The sequence below is a fragment of the Puntigrus tetrazona genome, chromosome 2 (genome assembly GCF_018831695.1).
Source record: "Puntigrus tetrazona isolate hp1 chromosome 2, ASM1883169v1, whole genome shotgun sequence".
NCBI lineage: Eukaryota > Metazoa > Chordata > Actinopteri > Cypriniformes > Cyprinidae > Puntigrus > Puntigrus tetrazona.
Window position 1 is genome coordinate 16,792,919 of NC_056700.1, and position 11,295 is coordinate 16,804,213.

The 11,295-nt window shown below is 35.8% G+C and overlaps 1 long non-coding RNA gene and 1 gene segment (V, D, J or C); both read right to left on the minus strand.

Moving 5' to 3' along the window:
• Positions 1–1,429: 1,429 nt before the first annotated feature.
• On the minus strand, positions 1,430–2,860 carry LOC122356677. Its single transcript, XR_006252366.1, has 3 exons — positions 2,472–2,860; positions 2,278–2,323; positions 1,430–1,513 (listed from the first exon to the last, which is right to left on the minus strand). It is a non-coding gene; the product is annotated as an uncharacterized LOC122356677 (long non-coding RNA).
• A 4,652-nt stretch (positions 2,861–7,512) lies between these two features.
• Positions 7,513–9,033, minus strand: LOC122356638. The segment is given in 2 exon segments: positions 7,513–8,585; positions 8,711–9,033. Coding segments are annotated over 2 exon segments (411 nt in total).
• Between the last annotated feature and the right edge of the window lie 2,262 nt (positions 9,034–11,295).

Below are 11,295 nucleotides of genomic sequence, written 5' to 3' on the forward strand. Positions count from 1 at the left end.
ACAAAACTATATGGCACCCTAACATTTGCTAAAAAGACTCCTTAGTGTACAGAGAAGTTGTGTTTGCTGTGACTGTGGGCTTCAGGGCACAGTAATACAGAGCAGAATCTTCCAGCTTTGTAGAAGATATGACTAAATTCATAAGTTTGATTCCTTTATCAGGCACAGCGTACAGATGAAGTTTGGGCTCTGAATGACCGTTGCTCTCAGTGTGAAAAATGATATTCTTAGTTTTGGAGCTGGGATGCTGATGGTAACACTATAAATTCTGAACATAGCCACTTTAGTTACAGAAAAGAGTAATGTTTTTTGTTGTTTTTTTTTTCCAAAACATCCTTCTTTGAGAAGAATGATATTATCGCTTCAGTATCAGCATTATCTGATTGAAAGAAAACAACAACAAAACAACAATTAAAAATGAATATAATTATGGTCTAATTAAGATTATATGTAAATAATAAATAATTTGGAAATGATTCTTATGCGTTACTCTCCCTTAAAAAGGGAAGATATCATGAGGACCAGGAGCAACATCATCAATGAAACAAAAAAGTTGTGAAGAATGCATAAGACTTACAGTTTCCTCCTAACTGATTCACTTTGCATGTGTTCTGTTTTAAAATAATTAAAATGTGTGCTCCATCTTCTGACAAAATGCTTAACCGACGCTCTGGTGTAAATCTGATTTAATAATGATTTTAAAATTGTCTGGAAACCACCACTGGTTAAGTGCATAACTCATTTTTTTGAATGTAACTGAAACAACCAAAAGTTATTGTACAACAACATATCTACTGTACTTTTGTAACTTTTAAAGGTATTCAATATTCTAGGTGTGGTCTTACTGTACCTGTGAATCTAAAATAATTCTGTGGGTAAAATAAAATATTTTAAATGCATTTCTACAGCGGTTATTTATTTGAACATTCTAGTATTTTATTAGAGAGAGTGTGTCAAGCTTTATTTATTTTGTCTTGGATGGTGATTGGTTGTTTTGCACTCAATTTTTGTACTGATTATGATTGTAGTCTGAAATAGTTTATTTTTTTTAATATTAGTCCTTGCTAAATAGGGTGATAATTTGATAATGTTAATTTAAATGCCATATTAGATCATCAGCAAAATTAAATATATCACAGAAATGATAGCAAATAAATATGAAGAATATCAAGAAGGTTTTTGTACAGTGTAGTTTGTTTTCCTGTCACTGTGGGCTGCAGAGCACAGTAATACAGAGCAGAGTCTGATACAGCAGCAGAGGAGATCTCCAGATACACGTGTTTATCATCTTTGAGTCTGGTGGACATATGTGGCTGAGGTGGAGATGCTGGGACTACAGTTTTAGTAGACTTCAAAATCAGCAGCAGAAACTCTGGTTTTGATCCAGGCTTCTGTCGATACCAGTGAAGACTGTAAGCTGATCCATCATATGAACAGGACAGAGTGGTGCTGTTTCCTTCAGTTAAAACTACAGACGGTTCATCTGGTCTGATGACATTCCCATTAGATCCACCTGCAATAATGATAAATAATCAGGCAATTTAAAGGATTATGGTTAGAATTGTATGGTTAGTTTTGAAAATGTGCATGTTTTTGATACATATATTCTAGCGATATTCATATTGTGCATAATGTGCATGACTAGCAGTACTTACAGTAACGGAGGATAAAAAATACAAGAGAAGAGATGAGTAACATGTTTCTGTAGTTTGAGTTCAGACTCCTTAATGCAGGGGAGTCAGTGTTTCTCAATGATTTCTTTTGCTGAGGCTGACAACCTTGAGCTCCTCCCACACAAACCTACTTTTAATCTTACCCTACAGATACTCACTGTATGTCAACACTCTACATCTGTTTACTCTAAATACAGCACAGCTATTGTTCAAATTTGGAAAAAAAATATTTAGAAAATATACAGTGCTGTTTTTTTTTTTTAAATTGATTTACATTGGTTGATGTACTGTTACCAGCTCTCTTCATTTATTTTTCTTAAACGTTTCCTTATTTTACGTCTTAGTAATATTTGCTAATCACAGTCTGTTTTTTGTACAGTGTAGTTGTTTGCTGTGACTGTGGGCTCCAGAGCACAGTAATACAGAGCAGAATCATTCAGCTTTGTAGAAGATTTGCTCCGATTTATGAGTTTGATTTCTTTATCAGCCACAGGGTACAGACGAAGCTTAGGCTGTGAATGACTGCTGCTCTCTGGGTGAAAAACTACATTTTCAGGTTTGGAGCCGGGATACTGACAATACCACTGCAGATTGTGAACAGTACCAGTGTAGTTGCAGGTAAGCGTTGAATCCCTTCCTCCTAAAACATGCTGATGTGTGGAGAATGATGATAGCAGTTTAGCACAAGCATTCTTAAAAAAAACTAATTAACAATTTGTAATTAAGAGTATAGTTGGTTTTTAATAACATATTAAGTCAAAATCAAAAAGCTCGAAATTATTCCTAAGCACTACTCACCCTTAAACAGGGAATATATCACGAGGACCAGAAGCAACATCATCAATGAGACAGAGATATAAGACTTCAGTTTCTTCTTAATTGTCTCAGTTTGCCTGTGCTCTGTTTTAAAATAACTTAAACATGAGCTCCACCTTCTGGGGGAAAAATGTGTGTAGATTGAATTTCTTTTATCTTGGATGGTGATTAGCTTTCTTGGTATTTTGTAGTCCATTTTTTTGTAGCGATTGTGGATATAGTCCTAATTGATTTATTTTTATTTATTTATTTTTTACTTTGAGGGTCATCCTGGCTAAATAGTTAAATAAAATTTTTATAATAGTCAGTTGTTTCCAGTGACCAGTATTGTACATTTAAATGCCATATTAGATAATGGAATAGCATAATGGAATATTTCAGAGATCATGGTAGAGAAATCTGACTGTGCAACAGACAAATGAGAAGAAAGTTTTTGTACAGTGTAGTTGGTCTTCCTGTCACTGTGGGCTCCAGAGCACAGTAATACACGGCAGAGTCTGATACAGCAGCAGAGGAGATGATCAGATCCACACGTTTATCATCATGGAGTCTGATGGACATATGTGGCTGAGGTTGCTCAGCTTTAGTGACATACTTGGAGGACTCTACAATCAGCAGCAGAAACTCTGGTTTTGATCCAGGCTTCTGTCGATACCAGTGAAGACTGTAAGCTGATCCATCATATGAACAGGACAGAGTGGTGCTGTTTCCTTCAGTTAAAACTACAGACGGTTCATCTGGTCTGATGACGTTCCCATTAGATCCACCTGCAATAACATTTAATAATCAACAACTGTAATGGGTTACACTGGGTTACATACAACTTAAAAAACGCTGTTTTGATTAAATTTTTAGGTATATTCTGAAAAAAATGTGTATCACATTGTATAGTAATACTAACAGTACTCACAGTAATGGAGGATAAAAATGAAAATGTATGAGATGAGTAACATTTCTGTAGTTTGAGTTCAGACGTCTATTATGATCTGTTTGAAGGAAAGTCAGTGATTGTCTTTTTGATTTCTTCCACTAAGGTTGACAAAATCTTGAGCTCCTCCCACACATACCTACACCTACCTTGAAAGTACAGACAGTATATAAGCTGATATTATACAAACATTGCAGTGGCACTGTACAGAAATGAAATGTTTGAAACATTATTTTGCTTTTCATATTTGCATTTAGTCTGATAATATTAATGGTGAGGACACCAATTGCACTGAACGCGTGTTTGAAAACTATTCCAAAAGGCAGCAATTGATTGTCCGCTTCATAAAGTGTATAGTTAAAAAGTCTGCATTGTGTCTATTCTTTCTCATTCAGTTTTTGTGCAGTGCTGTGTTTTCTGTCACTGTGGGCGGCAGGGCATGGTAGTAAACTGCAGAGTCTTTCACTTCAGCAGAAGAGATTGTCAAAGTCATACTTTTTGCTGATTAATTAGCTGCTGCGTTCAGACGGAGAGCCGGCTCTGATTTGGGGATGGTCTCAAGGAACACAATGAGATTCTCAGGTTTGGATCCAGGATACTTGGATGTTTCAAGTGTAGTTACAGATCAGTGTAACATCTTTTCCAGCCAAAACATGCTTCTTGGTGAAAACTGGTTTTATGACCTCTTCACCAGCATTCTCTGTTTACAACAAACAAAGAAAAAATGATAAATTTCTTACTAATTCATATGTAAACATGAAAAAGAAAGGGAAAAGCATTTCCTAAGTAGTTATGAAGAAACACTCACCTTTTAGGAGAGAAAATATAATCTACACTAATGAGCAACATCTACAATAATGAGCAACATCTACACCAGTGGTTCCCAACCTTTTCTTGTTTGAGGCACCCTTGGAAAGCCTTTCAAAAGTTCCCGGCACCCCTATAAGGAAATAGATATTTAAAATCTCCGTAGCTTTTTTATTATTATTTATTTTATTTGTTTCATTTCGAGAGTTTGCATGCAACAACACCTTATACCTAGTCCTAGATGATATGAGAATACTGTTTACACTGATTCTGCCTTAATAAAAAAATTTTGTTGAAATTTTGGCGGCACCTTCGAAAGATCTCACGGCACCCCTTAGTGCCGCGACACACCGGTTGGGAACCACTGATCTACACTAATGAGAGACAATGACTTTGCGAGTCAAGATTTCTAGACTTCTAGTAGTTGGTGTGTGTTGACTCTGTTTTTAAATAACTGAACTAGAATGGTTCCTTGAGCTCCACCTTCTGGTAGGATGCAGTGAAATACAATATCTTCTCATTTTTTATGGGACATACTGTCTTTTTAAACAAAAATAAGATCTTACATTATACAGAAAGACTGAAAAGATTAATAAAAGAAGTAGCTAATAAAGACTGTTACTGTGAGAATAGTATAGTGTTACCAAGCTTTTTGTTTTTATTGTTTGTTTTTTTGTACAATTAATACTGGTTAAATATCATGCTTTTTTTATTTATTTATGGGATATTTTCCTGCATGTGAGTTCATATTATAGTGGTTAACCTGACGTATTATAAATTAAAATAGTACAGTCATTTTCAGAAAATTACCACCTTATAAGGAATATAAGTTGAAAAATGAAACGCTTAAAAATGTGATTGTACAGTATGCAAGAAACAAGTTTTTGTACAGTGTAGTTGGTCTTCCTGTCACTGTGGGCTGCAGAGCACAGTAATACACGGCAGAGTCTGATACAGCAGCAGAGGAGATGATCAGATCCACACGTTTATCATCATGGAGTCTGATGGACATATGTGGCTGAGGTTGCTCAGCTTTAGTGACATACTTGGAGGACTCTACAATCAGCAGCAGAAACTCTGGTTTTGATCCAGGCTTCTGTCGATACCAGTGAAGACTGTTAGCATATCCATCATATGAACAGGACAGAGTGGTGCTGTTTCCTTCAGTTAAAACTACAGACGGTTCATCTGGTCTGATGACATTCTCACATATTCCATCTGTAAAGAAAGCAATTTAGGTATAGTTTTGCATTTTAAATGAATATTTTCATTGCTTTGACAAATGGTAAATTATTTTAGTAGTTTGTAGTGGTGTCGAATATGATGGATTGTACTTACTGTAGCTTAGGAGAAGTATTAAAAGAGAATAGATGAGAAGCATTTTAGTTCAGGATTCTATCAGTATCTGTATGAAGAGAAGTGTTGTATCTGTGATTTTGTTCTACCGAAGTCAAACAGTGAGCTCCTCCCACATATCACCGTCTTTATTTAACAGTTTTTACATTATACACCTATGTGTTTAGATGAGTTATCTGAAGTAATAGAAGTCAAATAGCAGTTAAAATAAGCTGTCAACCAGCCTATGAGCTTTGAAATGTTTTGTGCAGGGGAAAAGTGTTTCCTGTCACTGTGGGCACCAGGGCACAGTAATACCGTGCAGAGTCTGATACTTTAGCAGGGCTGATTTCCAGTTCCATCAGTTTTCTCTCAACTTTAGCAGATAACCAGTGGGCTGATGGATCAGATTTTACTGGATCTCCAGATTCAGTCATGGAGAGAAGGAGTTCTGGTTTGGATCTTTGATCCTGGCGATACCACAGTAGATTATAAACAGTACCAGTGTAGTTACAGTAGAGAGCAACTCTGTTACCATCTTCAGCTTGTTTTTCTGAATCATGAGAGCTTATTAGATCACCAAGAGAGTCTCCTGTGAATATATATGTACATGTATATGTAAAACCCAAATAAAATTTTTCAAAAATTTTAAAATGAACAAAGCATTTTTATCAAGAATTAATATGGAAAGAAAAAACATTCTCACCTATAATTGCTGAAAGGAACAAAAGTAAATGGGTCCACATAATGGCATTTTTACTCAAAGAATGGCACTAGACTAAGATACCAGAAGTGAAAAATACATTCTCAAAGAGCTCCTCCTCCTGACTGTTTTGCAGGATTACATATAGAAGTTCAATTCTGTCCCTAACATCAGGAATGGGAATCATAAAGAATTCAACAGCACCTTTTCAAATCTATCTCTCAGTGAATTAGCTGTAACTATGTGATTGATTCACTACAAAGAGCTAGGAATTAAGCTATGTTGATTCCTGTACGCTTTTTGATTCAATAAATGGATCGAGCTTCTAAGAGTGATTTGTTATTTAGCTTGAATACCTAATGCCAGTTTTGTGGTATATTTATGATGAATATAAATCTGTATATTTTGAAACGGCACTGTCACTCTTTATATAGTACTTATAAAAGGGGTTTGGAAATGAATAGTCATATTGCGCCACCTCCTGGCAAATACTGACAAGTTTCATGTTTTCTGTACGGTTTTATTCATGTGGAGAAGTGCATGTTTGGTGTGAATATGCATGATGTGGTTTGTTCCTGTGAAATGATGGGATATTGTGGTGGTGCATTTGGCATTTGAGAGAGCAAGAAACAAGTGTCTGGGGCTTCTTCATTTAATGATTGCAGGGGAGGTTTTTGTATGATACAGTTAGATTTCCTGTCACTGTGGGCACCAGGGCACAGTAGTACACGGCAGAGTCTGTCTCTACGGCAGAGGAGATCTTCAGATCCACCTGTTTGTTGTCTTGATTAACTGCAGCAGTAAATCTGGGTGGTCTGTCTTCACTTATAGCTCCATGCGGGAAGATGTAAAGCAGGAACTCCGGGTTGGATCTGGGATAATGTCTGTACCATTGTAAATTCTGTACAGGACCCGTATAATCTTTATAACTGCAGGACAGAGTAACATCGTCTCCGGCATGTTTGTTTTCATTCAGTGACAAGGGTTTTATTGTGTCTGCCTCTGTGTGCCCTAGTTATGGAGAGTAAAAGACTAATTAGACATAAAGTAGTAGCAAGTAAGTAGAGAGCAAGAGAAAACTGTCAAAATTGATCTTACCAATACACATCCACAAAAAACTGAAAAGAGTGAAAATAATCATGACAGCAAAAATCTGAAGAGGAATCTGAGAGTCTTTAGTAGCATTCAGACGAAATGCCTTTTGAATTCTGACATCCTCCCTCAGATTAAAATGCTTCTTAATCTTAATATTAAGCTCCGCCCCATAGGAAAGTTATTTATCTTACTTTTTATATTCAGACCTGTTAAAATGACATTCAGCAGTCACTGCATGTTCAGAGGTAAGATGTTTTTTTTTATTAATGTTAAGTAGATTCTAGCTTTGTCAGTGCATAAACTCACACATATGTATTCTGAAACATCACCTTCATGTTTCATTTTACTTGATTCAAGTGTAGACATCACACTTGGATTTATGTCAGTGTTTCAAAAACTGATTTGAAATCTGTCTGCTGCTAATGATTTCAGGTTTTTGTTGCAGTGTTTCGAATCTTTGTTAAAAAATAACGAAGACCTGATATTTTAGCAAAAAAAGAACAACATCTAATAAAGAGAAAAAAAATGACTTTGAAAATCAATGCTGCACATTTCCTCCTAAAACAGTATAGTAAGAGCTTAATAATGGAAACCATACATCATATGAGCTCTTCAAATTAATCTCTGAATTTGAGCAGACTAAATACCATCAATACAATGTAATAACCACAAGAACTCAGTTAATCTGCATGCAAGACAAAACTCAAATCAGGTGAGATACTCTGAATTGACAGAAAAACTCAGTGTACATATAAAAATATCTGCTATTTCAGTCATTTGGGTAATGTAAACTGTTGTTGACTGTATTGTGGCGGTTATGCACTGACCTATGAGACTGGATGAAATAAGTTTTTGAGGCTTCATCTTTCTTTAATGATAGAACGGAGGTTTTTGTATGATATAGTTAGATTTCCTGTCACTGTGGGCTCCAGGGCACAGTAGTACACGGCAGAATCTGTCTCTACGGCAGAGGAGATCTTCAGATCCACCTGTTTGTTGTCTTGATTAACTTCGGCAGTAAATCTGGGTGGTCTATTTTCACTGAGATGTCCTTGGGGCAAGATGTAAAGCAGGAACTCCGGTTTGGATTTGGGGTACTGTCTGTACCAGAATAAATTATTTACAGTGCCCGTATACTCTTTGTAACTGCAGGACAGAGTAACACTGTCTTCAACATGTTTATTTTCAGTCTGTGAGAAAGATTTTATGATGTCTGCCTCTGTGTGACCTAGTAATAGAGAATAAAAGCATAAATATATAAAAGCAACAGTAACTAAATGGTAAAAACATTAGTAGTAAATTAGTAAAAAAATAACTGGTTTAGGCTGGAAAGAAAATACAGCTTTGACTTACCAATACACATCCACCAAAGACTGAGGAGAATGAAATGAACCATGACAGCTGAAATCTGAAAAATCTGAAAGACTTATTCAGACTAGATGCTATTGAGTTCTGACATTCTCCCTCAGATTAAACTGCTTGTACATCTTGACACTAAGCTCCACCCAGTGGGAAAAATATTCTTTCCTCATTTAATGAAACCATTTCTTGTGATCTGTGATTTCAAAGCCTTTGTCAAAGTATATTAAAGAAAAGACAGAATAAGATTTTAATACTTTATTAAATCTGTAAACATTAATAACAATAATCTTACTAATAATAATAATCTTTTTAGTGCTTTTTTTTTTTTTTTTGTTTTATTTTTGTTATTTTTTCTTAATGGAAACTGCATTTGGTAATAACATATTAAAATTCAATTCAGTATTGTTGCTGGTGCAATGATTGTTTTGTAGACTGTAATGGATTACATAAAAACGTACAAACTGGTCAAATTTTGAAACCTTAAGTGAATATATTGTATTGCCATAATTATTTTCCTAAGAAAGATTATGTGCAGAAAGAATTATGTGCAGGGGAAAAGTGTTTCCTGTCACTGTGGGCACCAGGGCACAGTAATACCGTGCAGAGTCTGATACTTTAGCAGGGCTGATTTCCAGTTCCATCAGTTTTCTCTCAACTTTAGCAGATAACCAGTGGGCTGATGGATCAGCTTTTACTGGATCTCCAGATTCAGTCATGGAGAGAAGGAGTTCTGGTTTGGATCTTTGATCCTGGCGATACCACAGTAGATTATAAACAGTACCAGTGTAGTTACAGTAGAGAGCAACTCTGTTACCATCTTCAGCTTGTTTTTCAGAATCATGAGAGCTTATTAGATCACCAAGAGATATGCCTGGAGGAAAACCACATACTAAATTCACTATTGTGGTCAGACAAATGTATTTCTAACAATTTTAAATCAAAAGAGGTGATAATTAACTAAAATGAAGGGTCTTACCTGCAAGTGCTAAAAATATTACAAGTGCACAGATCAGCATGATGAAATGAAATGACTCTGATGTGCTTTTTCTTGACTGGGACACTGTGATTTAAGCCTGGAGCTCCACCCTGTGGCAAGATTTCACCTTTCTCAATCTTGTGCATGATGAGGGATCCAGAAAAGAGACAAACGCCCTCTTCTGGGTGAAAACAAATACATTAACTTTTGTCAAGTTAGAAGGTTCTAACATGTATTGTATGTTCTTACATGTACCCCTTAAAGGGGATCTTATTATTATTATTATTATTATTATTATTATTCCCATGTAAAATCAACAAATTTAATCTTTGTTTATAACTAAAACAGTGCTATTCATTAGTGTAAAATCAGTAACATACAAAAACATATAAAAAAATATATTTGCTCAGTTAAATTGTTAGTATATTTCATAATTACAAAGAAATAGCAAGTAGCGCATTGAGTCAAATGTGAAATTTGAAAGTAGGAAGACTATAGTCATTTGTTTTATTTGCAATTTGTAAAAAAAAGTTTTTACAGTGCAGTACAAGATTATCTGACTGGAATCAGTTTTTGTACAGTGTTTCTGGGCTTTCTGTCACTGTGGGCCTCAGAGCACAGTAGTACACAGCAGAGTCTGTCACTTCAGCAGAAGAGATTGTAAGATTCACTTGCTTTTTTGAGTCTTTTGCTGACAGACGAAGAGAAAGCTCAGATGCCTCTGAATTTTCATTTACAAGTATTAGGCACTCTGGTCTCGATCCCATATATTGCCGATACCATTGAAGATTGTATACAGAACCGCTGTAGTTGCAGGACAGAGTCACATTGTCGCCTCTGAAGATATGCCTTTCAGTAGACAATGGCTGTATTGTGTCAGCAAAGGAATATACTGGAAGGACAAAATGCAGCTGTATTAATTAAAATGACAACTAAAGGTAAGCAGCTTGTGCACAGGTGTGTGTATGTGTGTGTGTGTATATGTATATATGTGTATATATTTGTATATGTGTGTGTATATATATATGTATGTGAATAAAATGAAATGATTTACCTATTAGTAACGTCAGTATCCAACAAAACATTAACATGATGGTTTCTGATGAAGAGTGATCCTAAAACTATCAAAGCCGAATGACAGTCTTTTATAAATTCACTGAATTCATTGAATATGCTCCACCCCCTGGCTGAGGCTTTATCTTCCCTGGTGGGTTGTCCTTTTCTTAAAATCAAAACAGTGTTTCTTAGTTTTAGATTTGGAAAAATGAAAAGATCTGCATCATTGATCTGTTGTGGGTACAGTCTGGTGAGTCGCAATGTTTGTGTAATGCAAGCGATGTGTTAATGTATTTTAAGTTTTTGTACAGAGAAGGGGTGTTTCCTGTCACTGTGGGCACCAGGGCGCAGTAATACACGGCAGAGTCTTTCACTTGAGTAGAGGAGATCTCCAGTTCCACTTCTGTACTTTTTTTTTTAGCCAGCGCTTTGAGGCGTAAAGTGGGTTCGTTAGAAACAGAAGTCTCTGCATTCGAAATAAGGTACTTTGGTGTGGATCCTGGATATTGGCGGTACCACTGAAAGCTGGGCCCAAGCCCACTGT